The sequence below is a fragment of the Barbus barbus genome, assembly GCF_936440315.1.
Source record: "Barbus barbus genome assembly, chromosome: 4".
Taxonomy (NCBI): Eukaryota; Metazoa; Chordata; class Actinopteri; order Cypriniformes; family Cyprinidae; genus Barbus; species Barbus barbus.
The window spans coordinates 27957305-27969771 of record NC_136732.1 but is presented as its reverse complement, the minus strand read 5'-3'; the positions used below and the strand labels follow the sequence as shown (position 1 = coordinate 27969771).

The window sequence follows — 12467 nt, the reverse complement described above, 5'->3', positions numbered from 1 at the left end:
GTTCTTGACAGTGATTTCTGCTTTCAGTTTTAATAGGGTCAATTATTTATATATTTATAAAAGACAAAAGTGAGAGGGAGAATAAAAGTATATTAGAGCAATTTAAAATGGTTTTTCTAAAGCATTTAAGGTGAAGAGTATTTTTATTATCGCTTATTGTGCTGGGGCTTGAAAAACCGGTATGGACAGAAACAGTCATGGTATGACAGTAACTAGCATCAGTATTACTAGAGAGTGTTGATAGATCTCACTTGCTAGTTTTGGTTAGGCTGTCATGATACATGGAAATCTCAGCTGTGTAAAGTCTTTCTGAAAGTATCAGCAATGAGAAACATGCCAGTTGAAACACAGTTATTGAAACTAAAGCTCTCAGTACTTACAGACTCGCCCAGACTTGATCTTGAGGGAAGAAGGGTCCAAAATTCCTCAGGTTGATCAGAGATCCAAAGGTATTTAATAACCAAATAAGTTTGGTGTTTTTGTTTGGGTAGAAACTGACTAGGGATCAAGACTCTGCTAATTACTCTTTCAGTTTATGTAGTGACAGAAGTTCCAGTGTCCTTTGACAAAGATGTCACATGTCGTTGTCTCAACTTGATTCGGGACGACTTCCCATCCAAACTTCCTCTTATTGTCAATTATCTATGTGAACTATAATACAGCTTCTTTAGCTCCAGTGTCGACCTTAGAGGAGGCAGAGTGTGAAATAAATGTTTTTGTACAACAGTGACAGAATGAAACACCACACCTCCACTTTTTGTTCCCTCCCACTGTCTTATTCACTCCCACTCAGCTCGAGGTACTTCCACTCACATTCTTTAGCTCTTACGTTTATCGGTCTGTTTACCACACCTTGGTGCCCCTATGAATCATGACTAGATTCTGCAGACTTTGTATCACAGAAGCTTTGACTTCATGTCTGCTATTACTCATTCTCTCTATGACCGCTTCTTTCTCTTTCTATTTACGCAATCAGAGCCTCCTGAGAATCAAGTTCCTGACATGTAAGCGGAGGCCCCTGCAGGGCTTGTCTTGTGTTTGTAAACAGAGATTGCATGCGTTTGATCTCTTAATTGGACAGAAATGTTGGACAGCTGCATGATTTACAGCCTGTCATGTTTCATGAATGTTCTTTGACATTAAATAGCCTACTGTTTCTGATTTTCTTCCTTTGGAAAAAAAAAACATCAAGCATGTTGATTATTTTAAATGGGGGGAAAACAGTAGACAGGACCTGAGGGTTAGATTTATGTCTGCATTTTTCAGGTGCTATGTTCAAGTCCAGGCATGCAGGTATATGACACACTTGATACAAATACTCATCCCATGTGTCCAAATATGGAGAAATTCACCTCACTTATGTTTTTTTTTTTCTATTTACATCAATGCTTCTCAACCTTACTAACCCCCATTGTCCCCAGCAATATCCAATGGCCCAGTTGTTTGTGAATTTGATTTGATTTGTGAAATAAATAAATAAATATACTCACAATTTGTACCTGATAAAATGATTTAGTGTTGGGCATAAACAGAATACGTCAAAAATTTATATAAAATGTTCCTGGAATTGTACGATTTTATTCCTTTTACATTACCCTTCCGAGTCTAGAAAAATAACCTTTTTATAATTAGACCATCTCACATCTACAAGATGGGAATCTTAGTTGAGGGGTGAATTTTAAGTAATAAAGTGATACAATAATATTTTAGTTGTTGTTTTAGCTCACAGTAATGCTTATTTTGTCTTATTTTAAGTACTTTTAGGTCATCTTGACAAGTTTGCTGAGGCCCACTGGTTCAAGCTAGAAATATATACCCTGGTTGAGAACTATTGCTTTACATGATTGTTTTGAACTAATAAAAGTAGCAGCAATAAATAGTAAAATTGAGTTTGTGCCGGCCGCCATGGAGATCTTGTGTTAAAATGACATATGCTGACACCAGCTGGTAAAATGATTGCCAATTACTTATCCCAATAATACATAAATTTCTTTAATTAATAAAAAAATAACTCTTTTATGGTGCTTCAGTATATTTCAGTTTTGCTCTGACCCGTCGCTCTGTAATTGTCTCCATATCAGACACTCAAACACAGACATGCACACAACACTGGCTTGAGATTGTGAAGGTCAACTATTCTGGGTTGAGCTGACACATGAACAAAGAGACAGACACTGAGGTCAGGAGAGCCCAGACAACTTAAAATCAAACACTGATTACTTCTCTCAGTCTGGTTCTCCTTGGTTATTTAATAAAAATAAAAAATAAAATATATATATATATATATATATATATATTAAACAAAATGTAATATTTACAAACAAAATAAAACAAATCGCTGTGTATTATGTAACCACACAAATAAGTAAATTAACTAATAAAACTACCAGCAAAGAATCTTCTCACTCGTTTTGTATGGTTTTGATTGCGCAACGTCAAATCCCATGAGCCAATCAGAAGCCGCGCAAGATTCTGACGCAGCGATACAGTCTAAACACGGAAGAATGATATGAGGACCGTGGGCCAGGTGGGCGATTCCTGTAAAATCTTCTGAAACTCCTTCGCGTAATAGTAATTTTAGCCCTTTGCATGTCAACCTACACAGCGTGACAACATACAGAAACCTCTATTGTATTCAACAATATATTTTGGTAGATAATGTGCTTGAGGTGCAACGTGTGAGACTGCTGTTACATTTGAGTGTGAAAATTCAAAGTTAAAGACCTGAAGTTATTGATTTTGGTTTTTCATTTGGCTTTGTGGCTCGTTTGTGTTTAATACACGCGTGTTAACTGGTGTGCAGATGGCAGAGATGGAGGAGTGTGAAGGGGTGATTGCCACAGAGCGCTATGGCTCACAGGAGTCATGGAAATACCTGTTGAAGGATGGGAGGATGAAGAGACAGAGGGATGCAGCAGACGGCAGGCTGGCGGGGATTTCAATCTCTGGCGTGTTTAAAGTGCGTGACTGACACAGAAAAACACCAAAGTCGTTCAGATCCTTTATACAAACTCTCTGAGACATCACTAACTGCTCTGTCCTCTCCCAGAGTGTTTTCCTGCCACAGGGGTATCCTGAGAGTGTCAGTGAGGATTACTCACAGTATCAGCTCTGGGACACTGTGCAGGTACATGTGCCATAGATCTGACACTCATGTAGTGCTGAAGTTTCTTTCATTTTGTCGTTGGGGAAAAATTCATTAGCCAAAAATAAATAATTTTCACAAAATGAATAATATTAACCTTAATATTGTCAGAAATAGAAGAAAGACCCCACAATTCATTTATTGCGCAATACGACTTAATACAAGTACTTTTTTACATTTTAATTGAATTTATTTTGTTTACCTCAAAATAATAAAAACTTGGAGGTGGTAAGATTTTTTTATGTTTTTGATAAAAACACAGTAATAATTATAAAATATTCTGAAATACAGTGTTCTGTTTGAATATATTTTCAAATGTAATTAATTATTTTAAGTGTCACATGATTATTCAGAAATCATTCTAATATGTGATTTGGTGTTTGGGAAAAATTTATTATTATCAATGTTGAAATAGTTGTGCAGCTTAATATATTTGTGGAAACAGTAATATTTTTTTTTTTTCTTTAATTCTGTGACAAAGAAAGTTCAAAAGAGCAACATGTATTTGGAAAACAGAACTTGGTAATATGTTCTTTCAAGCAATTAAAAAATGGAATACAAATTGCCACAAAAATGTCTTTACTGTCACTTTTGATCAATTTAATCCATCTTTAAAAGTAATAATTTCTTTATTAAAAAAATCTTACTGACCCCCTGATATATATATATATATATATATATATATATATATATATATATATATATATATATATATATATATATCAGGGGGTCAGTAAGATTTTTTTTTAATAAAGAAATTATTATTTGTATATGAAGGGTTTTATTTGCAAAAACAGATAATTCCTTTTTTTTTTTTGAATTTTTCAAAAATCATGTTTTTAAGTTATCATGTTTTTATTGTGTTAGTTAGCTCTTTTTTAAAGTTATTTTTTTTAACCTAGTCAAAATTACCCAACTGCAGTTTAATTGAGATTAATTGGAAAGCACAATGAAAAAACTAGATTTTTGAGAATTGTTACAGTTTTTCTCGATTGCTTAAACACATTTCTTGAAACTATACCTCGTATTCTCAAAACAGTAAACACGAATCCATAACTTCTAACTCAATTCCCCAAACTTCCTATATTCAGGTCAAAATGAAGCTCTCCACTCAATCTTGCTGAAAAACCAAACTTTGCTCTCAGACATGACACACGAACAGTCAAAAACACACACACTACAACAGTTTTACACACTGATGAGATCAATTCAAAACAATACTACAAAAACCGCTTATAAGTGTGGTACTTCCCAAATGTTTTATTTCTCAATTTACAGTTTTTCTCAATTGCTTTGGCACATTTTCCCAAACAGTCTGAACATTCTCTAAACTGTGAGTGCAAATATCACAACTGTTTGCTGGAACTTCAGAACTTTATTGCATGTCTGCAAAATGTAGTTACTCACCCAAAACATTTCATACATGCTTCAAAACCTAGTTATCGTGTCGGTAATTTGGCCAAGGCCACCAAAATATAAAGTATTTCTGTCATCGTGTGAGCCACACTGGTCAAAATGTTTAGTTGTTTTTTCACCATGACTGTAGAAAACTGTGTGTAGTATTACTTGAGGCAAACTATGGCAATAGTTTAGATGACAGTTACTGTAGGCCTACTGAAACGCAGAAGGCTGCACATATATCCATTTCAAAAGTACAAATTTACACATTACTGTATGTGGGATATTGATTGAAAGAGACTGTTTCGAAATGTTTGAATTATTGGGGATATGGTTGATCTCACAATATTTAGCTGCACACTTCAGCCATTGTAAGGCCATGATTGACAACATGGTCCACAATAGTGGCCCTAATTTAATCTCATATGCACCTCTTCTGCCTCTTCCTCTGTTTTGCCTGTGTACCCTTCCACCATGCATTCCTCTCGGCTGTTGACCCTGATCGTTTTCTGGATGTTCATCCACTGCCAGAATTTGTAACTCTTGTGTTGTCCTCTGTCTATATGCTTTCCAACTGAAGATTCATGAGATAAACCTTGAGCTATTTCAGAGAACTGGTTTACGTATAATTGGTTCATCTACAGGGTGGGCCATTTATATGGATACACCGTAATAACATGGGAATGGTTGGTGATATTAAAGTCCTGTTTGTGGCACATTAGTATATGTGAGGGGGCAAACTCCTCAAGATGGGTGATGACCATGGTGGCCATTTAGAAGTCGGCCATCTTGGATACAACTTTTGTTTTTTCAATAGGAAGAGGGCCATGTGACACATCAAACTTATTGGTAATGTCACAAGAAAAACAATGGTGTGCTTGGTTTCAACGTAACTTTATTCGTTCATGAGTTATTTACAAGTTTCTGACCACTTATAAAATGTGTTCAATGTGCACTGATAGCAACACCGCAGGAGAAATGCCAGCACAGGCACCCAGTATCCGTAGTTTCAGGTGCTGCACATCTCGTATCTTCACACCATAGACAATTGCCTTCAGATGACCCCAAAGATAAAAGTCTAAGGGGGTCAGATCGGGAGACCTTGGGGGCCATTCAACTGGCCCACGACGACCAATCCACTTTCCAGGAAACTGTTCATCTAGGAATGCTCGGACCTGGCACCCATAATGTGGTGGTGCACCATCTTGCTGGAAAAACTCAGGGAACGTGCCAGCTTCAGTGCACAAAGAGGGAAACACATCATCATGTAGCAATTTCAAATATCCAGTGGCCTTGAGGTTTCCATTGATGGTGCACCACCACATTATGGGTGCCAGGTCCGAGCATTCCTAGATGAACAGTTTCCTGGAAAGTGGATTGGTCGTCGTGGGCCAGTTGAATGGCCCCCAAGGTCTCCCGATCTGACCCCCTTAGAAGAGTGGGAGAAGAGGGTTGCATTGACAATCCAACACAATGGGCAGCACATTGAACACATTTTATAAGTGGTCAGAAACTTGTAAATAACTCATGAACGAATAAAGTTACGTTGAAACCAAGCACACCATTGTTTTTCTTGTGACATTACCAATAAGTTTGATGTGTCACATGGCCCTCTTCCTATTGAAAAAACAAAAGTTGTATCCAAGATGGCCGACTTCTAAATGGCCACCATGGTCACCACCCATCTTGAGGAGTTTGCCCCCTCACATATACTAATGTGCCACAAACAGGACTTTAAAATCACCAACCATTCCCATGTTATTACGGTGTATCCATATAAATGGCCCACCCTGTATATTCTCTTCATTCGTGAAAGTCAAGATTCACTTGCACAATTCATGGCAAATTTACAAAAAGTCTAATAGAAATGTGTAGAAAATATGTTTGACAGTTTATGACAACTAGATCAACCATTTTGCATTTAATGACTTATACAATGAACTAATGACTAGATGTTTTGAGGGGTAAGACTATTGCACAGAGAACTATATAATACATTTTGAGCAGCATGATATTAGCAACTGAAAACTTAGGAAACCACAGACAAATGTACATAATCAATCGCATGAATGTACCAAAGCAATCGTAGCTTGTTCAAAAGAATGAGAAACTGCTTTTATGATGTGCACAAGTGACTAGATGATGTGGAGGTTGAACAAGTAGTTTTGAGAATTTCATTTCTGATCTGAGAAATGCACCAAAGCCACTGAGAAAAACTGTAAGCTGACTTTGCCCCTTTTATCTATCCATCGAAGGTTCTGATTGGTGTGTGATACATTTTGACTCCTAGTGTTTCCACTTTGGTAATTGTGTGCTATTTGAGCTCAAACTGTGCAGACTTGAGTGAACAATACTGAATGCTAGTGCTTTCTAAATGACCACATGGTGTAAGCATTGAGAAATGTAGGGATTTGTGTGTAGAGTTTTGCCGTAACAGTTCACCAAATCTGACTCATGTGTTAAAGCAGGGAATAATGTTTAGAATTCAGCAAAATGGGTGTGCTTTTTGAAAAATGGCGTTATGGTTTTGAAATTTTAGTTCAAAAGCCTGGTTATAGTGTTTTAGCAATCGAGAAAAACTGTAAAAACTGAGTTATGTTTTTGCAAATTAACTCTTCATATATATATATATATATATATATATATATACATACACACACACACACACCACATACTATATATATAGTGTGTGTATATACTATATACTGCTGTGTGTACATTAATGAGGAAAAAAAATGAACTTAAATTATTTTAGCAAATGGCTGCAATATAACAAAGAGTGAAAAATGGGGGGTCTGAATACTTTCCGTACCCACTGTGTATATATATATATATATAGATGCACATTAATATCATAAGATGGCTTTTGTTTTCCAAGGCATTTTCCAGCTCTATGTCTGGCACACTCGCCACTCAGGCTTCACTGAGGGGTGTTGGGGTTGGAAATCAAGAAGCAACAGTTGCAGCAGCTACGATAACGTGGCTGCTTAGGGGTATGTGCAGAAATGACTTATGTTCAGTTTTGAATGCATGCTTTTCTAACCATTTTCTCCCACTTTTTTTTCAGATGGAACTGGGATGCTGGGAAGAATACTTTTTGCTTGGCTCAAAGGGTAATACTTGACCAGCCGTTCAGATTGTGAAGATGTATTATTTTATAGTACTTAATTGTGACCCTGTATTTCAGGAACAAGTTAGATTCAGAAGCAAAAAAATGGAGGTACCGTATGCTAATGAATTGAATGTTTTAGTTCGAATAAACATTTTAATCTAATACTTTTCATAAATAGTTGACATAATGTTTTATTTGTCTTTCAGGCTCTTCGCTGACATTCTCAATGATGTGGCAATGTTCATGGAGATCGCAGCCCCTCATTTCCCTCCTTTTTTCACTCTAATCGTCTGCATTTCTGGGATATTTAAGGTAAAAATAACCTTAAATATATTTGACAGTAAATATCTAGACATATTCCTTTATTTCTATCATTCCAGTCCATTGTAGGAGTCGCTGGTGGAGCAACAAGAGCTGCCTTAACTGTCCATCAAGCTCGCAGGAACAACATGGCTGACATCTCCTCCAAAGATGGGAGCCAGGTTTTTATTCACTTTCTCTCATTTACTTCATGAGAGTTTTTCTTTCTTGATTTTTCCCATCAAAATTCCCTTGTAGTGTAGGAAATTGAGGTCAATATGTGTCAGGGGATTCATGTATCAGTGTATCATTTCTCTGCTTTTTTGTCCTGACAAGGAAACCCTGGTGAACCTGGCAGGACTGCTGGTCAGCCTGGCACTCATCCCGCTTGTAACAGATAACCCATTGTGAGTACACCCTGATGTGTAAGCAAGCCACGATCTACATGAAATGTGTAGCAGAAACTGATTTGTGCTCTTTCATTCAGGTTGACGTTCATCCTGTTCACTGTTCTCCACCTCTTTGCCAATTACAAAGCTGTTCGTTCTGTTGTTATGGAAACCCTTAATGAGGCTCGCTTGTCCATAGTCCTCCATCGGTACCTGCTTCATGGTCAGCTGCTCAGTCCAGTAGAGGCCAATCAGAAGGAGCCTGTGTTCTTATGTATGGCCTTAAAACCTGATCACTTTTAAATGCTTTGTTGTTCATTTAATACGATTCATTATGCATCTAATTAGCAAAATTCTATTCTTCTTCACAGCACTTGGAAGGACAGTTCCTATAAAGTTGGGTGTGAGGCTTGGAGACATTGTGCAAGAGTCTGTTTATATTAATTTACTAATTACGAATATATTGTTGTTGTGAAAACAGTATTGACTGTTAAAATTATTTCTTATTGACTTAAAGGCCAGGAGAACTGCAGCTGGCGTTGAAGAACAACAGCAAACCGTATCTTATTGGATTAAAAAATGGTACAAAAACCTCCCAAATTCTGCTATATCAGACATAATAACATGATCTGAAATGACATTAGGGAATTTATGCTTAACTACGACTCAGCCAGAACAGCAATGGCACATACTATGATATGCATTTTGTCCCAGGTACTGTCTGTGTGTGTCTGGGAAGTGATGCTTCTGTGCGTGATGAAATCATGGCAGCATGTCAGGCCTTGTGTCTTCGTGCTGTGCTGCACAATGATTCCCCTCTGAGCGGTGCGCTCAAGCAGCTCTCAAACACTAAGGGTAAGCACTTGTTCAGTTGTGATAAAAGATAGATCATTTTATATTTATCTTAAGACTTGTAGTACTGGTTACGCTTGCTGATCATGAGATGGTAGCCTCTTTTCTTTAGATCGTAAGTCAGGTTAGACACCAAATTAAAATTAACACAGATGAAAGCAAGGCTGACATATTGTCGGCTGAACAATCTGTATGTTATTAAATCTATTGAATACAATCTATTGAATGCCCAGTACTTCTGTTCTTTACAGCCTCATTTTCATTTCTTTCAAAAATTAAATATGGTGCCATATCATTCACCAGATCAATGACGCTGTTTTATTTTCCAGACCCATGAGAGTTAGTATCACAGAGTCATAGGATGATTAATACAATTTTCCAGACATTCCTAAAAGGTAAATTTGTAATGTATGTTGTAATAAAATTTTGCATTGAGAGACCAAAAAAAAACAAAAAAAAAACACCTTTTTTGTAACCTTCTTTTTTTTTATCTTTATCAGAACTGGATCAAGCAAAGTGGCAAACAGACCGGACACTATTGGACTGGAACGAGTGGCGTGTGGAATGGAGCAAAAAGAGAAGCTGAAGCGAATTATGAAAGAAATGGAGGATGGATGTCACTTTGAAACATCTGTCAGTTTTAAATGATTTGCAAGAGCTCAGCTACAGAGCTGAAAGTGTGCAGATTTATGCCAGTGTACCATACAAACAAAAAGAGGATAACGGTTGGAGCAGCGAATCTTGTATTCCTATAGTCAAAGGTGGGGCCTGACTCTAGGTGGTTATGCTACGGTTAAACATTTTGGGGTCAGTAGTTTTTTTTGTTTGTTTGTTTGTTTGTTTTCTTTGATAGAACTATTCAGCAAGGTTTTATGAAATTAATCAAATGTGACTGTAAATATAATCATAATGTTTCAAAAGACTTCTTAAGTGATCTCTGAAGGATCATGTGCTACTGAAGACTGGAATAATGATGCTGAACAGAAAACTAATTGTGCAGCCTTGGTGGGAACAAAAGACTGCTTTCAAAACCATTTTAAAATATCTTACCAACCCTGAACTTTGAAACCGTAGTGTGTGTTTTTGTACACTTTTTTTTAATTCAATTTGATGGAAACAGCTGGCTACATACTATATTAAAATAAAGTGGGAGAAAACAGGTCTAATGGGCTGAGTAACTATAGTAATTTTGAGATATAAGCAGTGATTTTGTTGAATGATCCAAAGTCAACATGCTAAAATAAATGCTGTGAATTTAAAGCTCACAGCACTGCTCCATAATGAACCTTCCTCAAGTGTCTTCGGAGATTCTCTGTTCGGTTGAATCTCCGTCCACAGAGCGAACAGTTATATGGCCTTTCTCCTGTATGAATGCGCTCGTGCTTTTTCAGATCGGCTAAACGACTGAACCTGAAATTGCAGCACTTGCAACTGAAAGGTCTCTCGTTTGAATGGCACACGAAGTGCGCTCCAAGGCTGGAGGGCGTTGCGAAGGTCTTGCCGCACACGTGGCAGCTGTGCAGAATCTCCCTGCTCTCACTGACGCTGGGAGTGCTGTGAATGCCCCCCGTTTGGACCATATTCTCCACCCGTGACCTAAGAATGTGTTTGGAAGCAGAATTTAGTAATTTGCCTAGTTGGTTATAGTGGACAAGGTTGTTGGAAAAGGAAGAGACAGGCAGCTGGTTGTGTTCGTTTGCTGGCGGACCATCCTGAAGGAGAACTACGGGTGCTTGTGTTGCCACATTGTCTGTCTCTTCTGTAACAGAACATTCCAGAGGCTCTGGTTTAGATTCCTCTTTGATTCTGTTTGAGCCCAGTGGTGTCTCAGTGTTGCTGGTCGCTGGACTCTCTCTGCTGCCAGCGTTTGGGATTCTTCTTGGAGGGCTACTCTTTACCCTGGAGAGGGGTCTCTGCTTCTTCAAAGAATAGTCACAGGTCCGTTGCAGAGTATGATGTCTGTTGTCTAAAGTAATCTCATCTAAAACCAGCTTCGTGTGCATAGGATTGTCACTCGAACATTGTGGCTGCTCTGTCTGCTTGCTCACAGCTGAATTTCCATGATAAATGATATCTTCCTGTGCATGATCCTCCTCTAAATGAGGCTTCTCAATGGGTAAAGAGACTTTCAGGACTATATCTAAAAATATAAAAGAAGATGATTGAAAATTTGTACATGCAATTAAGTAGAACAGTTACGGTAATTCCACAACTGTAAGCTTGTCATAATCTCACTTGAATTCTCAGTCATGGTCTCCTGGAGCTGTTTGAGCTTCTGCTGGAGGGTCTGATTCTCCAGGCGTGCTCTGGCAGACTCTTTCTGATACTCTAACACAGCCTGACCCATGAGCTGCAACACTTCTTGTACAGCAGCAGTGAGGAGCTCAGCTACATTTGTGACGAGGAGCTCCATCTGAGACATTCTGATAGGACCTGCTCAAAGAGAAAACAAGCTCCTGTCATAGATTTACTTCACCTGATGTTGTTCCAAACCTGTATAAATGTTCTTCTTTGGAAAATGTAAGGAAAATATTCTGAGAAATGTCTCATTGTTTTGCCCATTATCCATGAAACGAAAGACAAAGGTCACCAAAACATATTTTGTGTTCCACAGGAGAAAGAACATGTGGGCGAGTAAATGATAACAGATGCTCATTTTCGGCTGAACTCTGATCTCTTTAATTAAATGCGAGGTTGTGCGCAGGACTGCTTCCGAACCAAAACAATAAACATAATACAATGACTATTAAACTTAATTTCTGAGAAATTACACAGTTTAACAGTGGCTTAATGTGACGTGCTTTTGAACAAACCCAGTTCTCTCTCTGCGCACTGGTCACTCAACAATAACCTTACATATATATTTATTATTTTAATAAAACGAATATTTAAGATCTCATTATACCACTATTAAAATGACACAGTACCACCTACCTCTCTGTTCTCAAGAGCAGACAGGCTATAATGTCAACAAGGTAAACCGTGAACTAACGTCCGAAAACGAGAGGTCTCATGATATTTGTATCTTCATGCTGGACCGTATGTAGGCTAGTTGTTTTTCTCTCAGGAAACGTCAAAGCTGACTGTGTGGCCGTGTTGTGGAAACGCATGTTGGTTACGTACTACTTCCTTTTCTACGCGCGCGAACTACTTCCTGTGTACGCTGCCAAACATTCAATGGTTACCTGTTTGGCTGTTTACTCTTGTCTCTATGGTTACAAACAATGAACTGTAATATATCGTTTTATGGTGGTTATCACTTGATTAATCA

At 37.8% G+C, this 12467-nt stretch overlaps 2 protein-coding genes across 4 annotated transcripts; one reads left to right on the top strand and one right to left on the bottom strand.

Moving 5' to 3' along the window:
* Positions 1-2474: 2474 nt before the first annotated feature.
* LOC306868864 (RUS family member 1-like) lies at positions 2475-10358 on the top strand. Of its 3 annotated transcripts, XR_013784137.1 has the most exons (15): positions 2475-2527; positions 2804-2959; positions 3050-3127; positions 7422-7536; positions 7611-7656; positions 7731-7763; positions 7862-7967; positions 8036-8137; positions 8292-8362; positions 8443-8618; positions 8716-8773; positions 8862-8926; positions 9059-9199; positions 9526-9591; positions 9697-9767. XR_013784137.1 is itself a non-coding variant. In XM_079415295.1 (14 exons), the coding sequence occupies exons 1-14, from the start codon at positions 2510-2512 to the stop codon at positions 9780-9782; spliced, it is 1251 nt and encodes a 416-aa protein (XP_079271421.1). In that variant the 5' UTR covers positions 2475-2509; the 3' UTR covers positions 9783-10358. The 3 variants fall into 3 exon arrangements, 2 of the variants coding, with proteins under 2 accessions (XP_079271421.1, XP_079271422.1); XM_079415295.1 differs by lacking the exon at positions 9526-9591 and having other exon boundaries at positions 9697-10358; XM_079415296.1 differs by lacking the exon at positions 9526-9591 and having other exon boundaries at positions 8716-8740; positions 9697-9833.
* LOC306868865 (uncharacterized protein) lies at positions 9494-12332 on the bottom strand. The gene is made up of 3 exons (XM_079415297.1): positions 12131-12332; positions 11432-11629; positions 9494-11336 (listed from the first exon to the last, which is right to left on the bottom strand). Exons 2-3 carry the CDS (start codon positions 11616-11618, stop codon positions 10459-10461), a joined length of 1065 nt encoding a protein of 354 aa, XP_079271423.1. The 5' UTR covers positions 11619-11629; positions 12131-12332; the 3' UTR covers positions 9494-10458.
* Between the last annotated feature and the right edge of the window lie 135 nt (positions 12333-12467).

Coding starts and splice junctions, on each gene's coding strand:
- LOC306868864 (XM_079415295.1), top strand. Junction 7,764..7,861: donor TCAGAAGCAAAAAAATGGAG/GTACCGTATGCT, acceptor TTTGTCTTTCAG/GCTCTTCGCTGACATTCTCA. Junction 8,363..8,442: donor CTTGTAACAGATAACCCATT/GTGAGTACACCC, acceptor TCTTTCATTCAG/GTTGACGTTCATCCTGTTCA.
- LOC306868865 (XM_079415297.1), bottom strand. CDS start 11,618: ATGTCTCAGATGGAGCTCCTCGTCACAAATGTAGCTGAGCTCCTCACT. Junction 11,337..11,431: donor GACCATGACTGAGAATTCAA/GTGAGATTATGA, acceptor TTATATTTTTAG/ATATAGTCCTGAAAGTCTCT.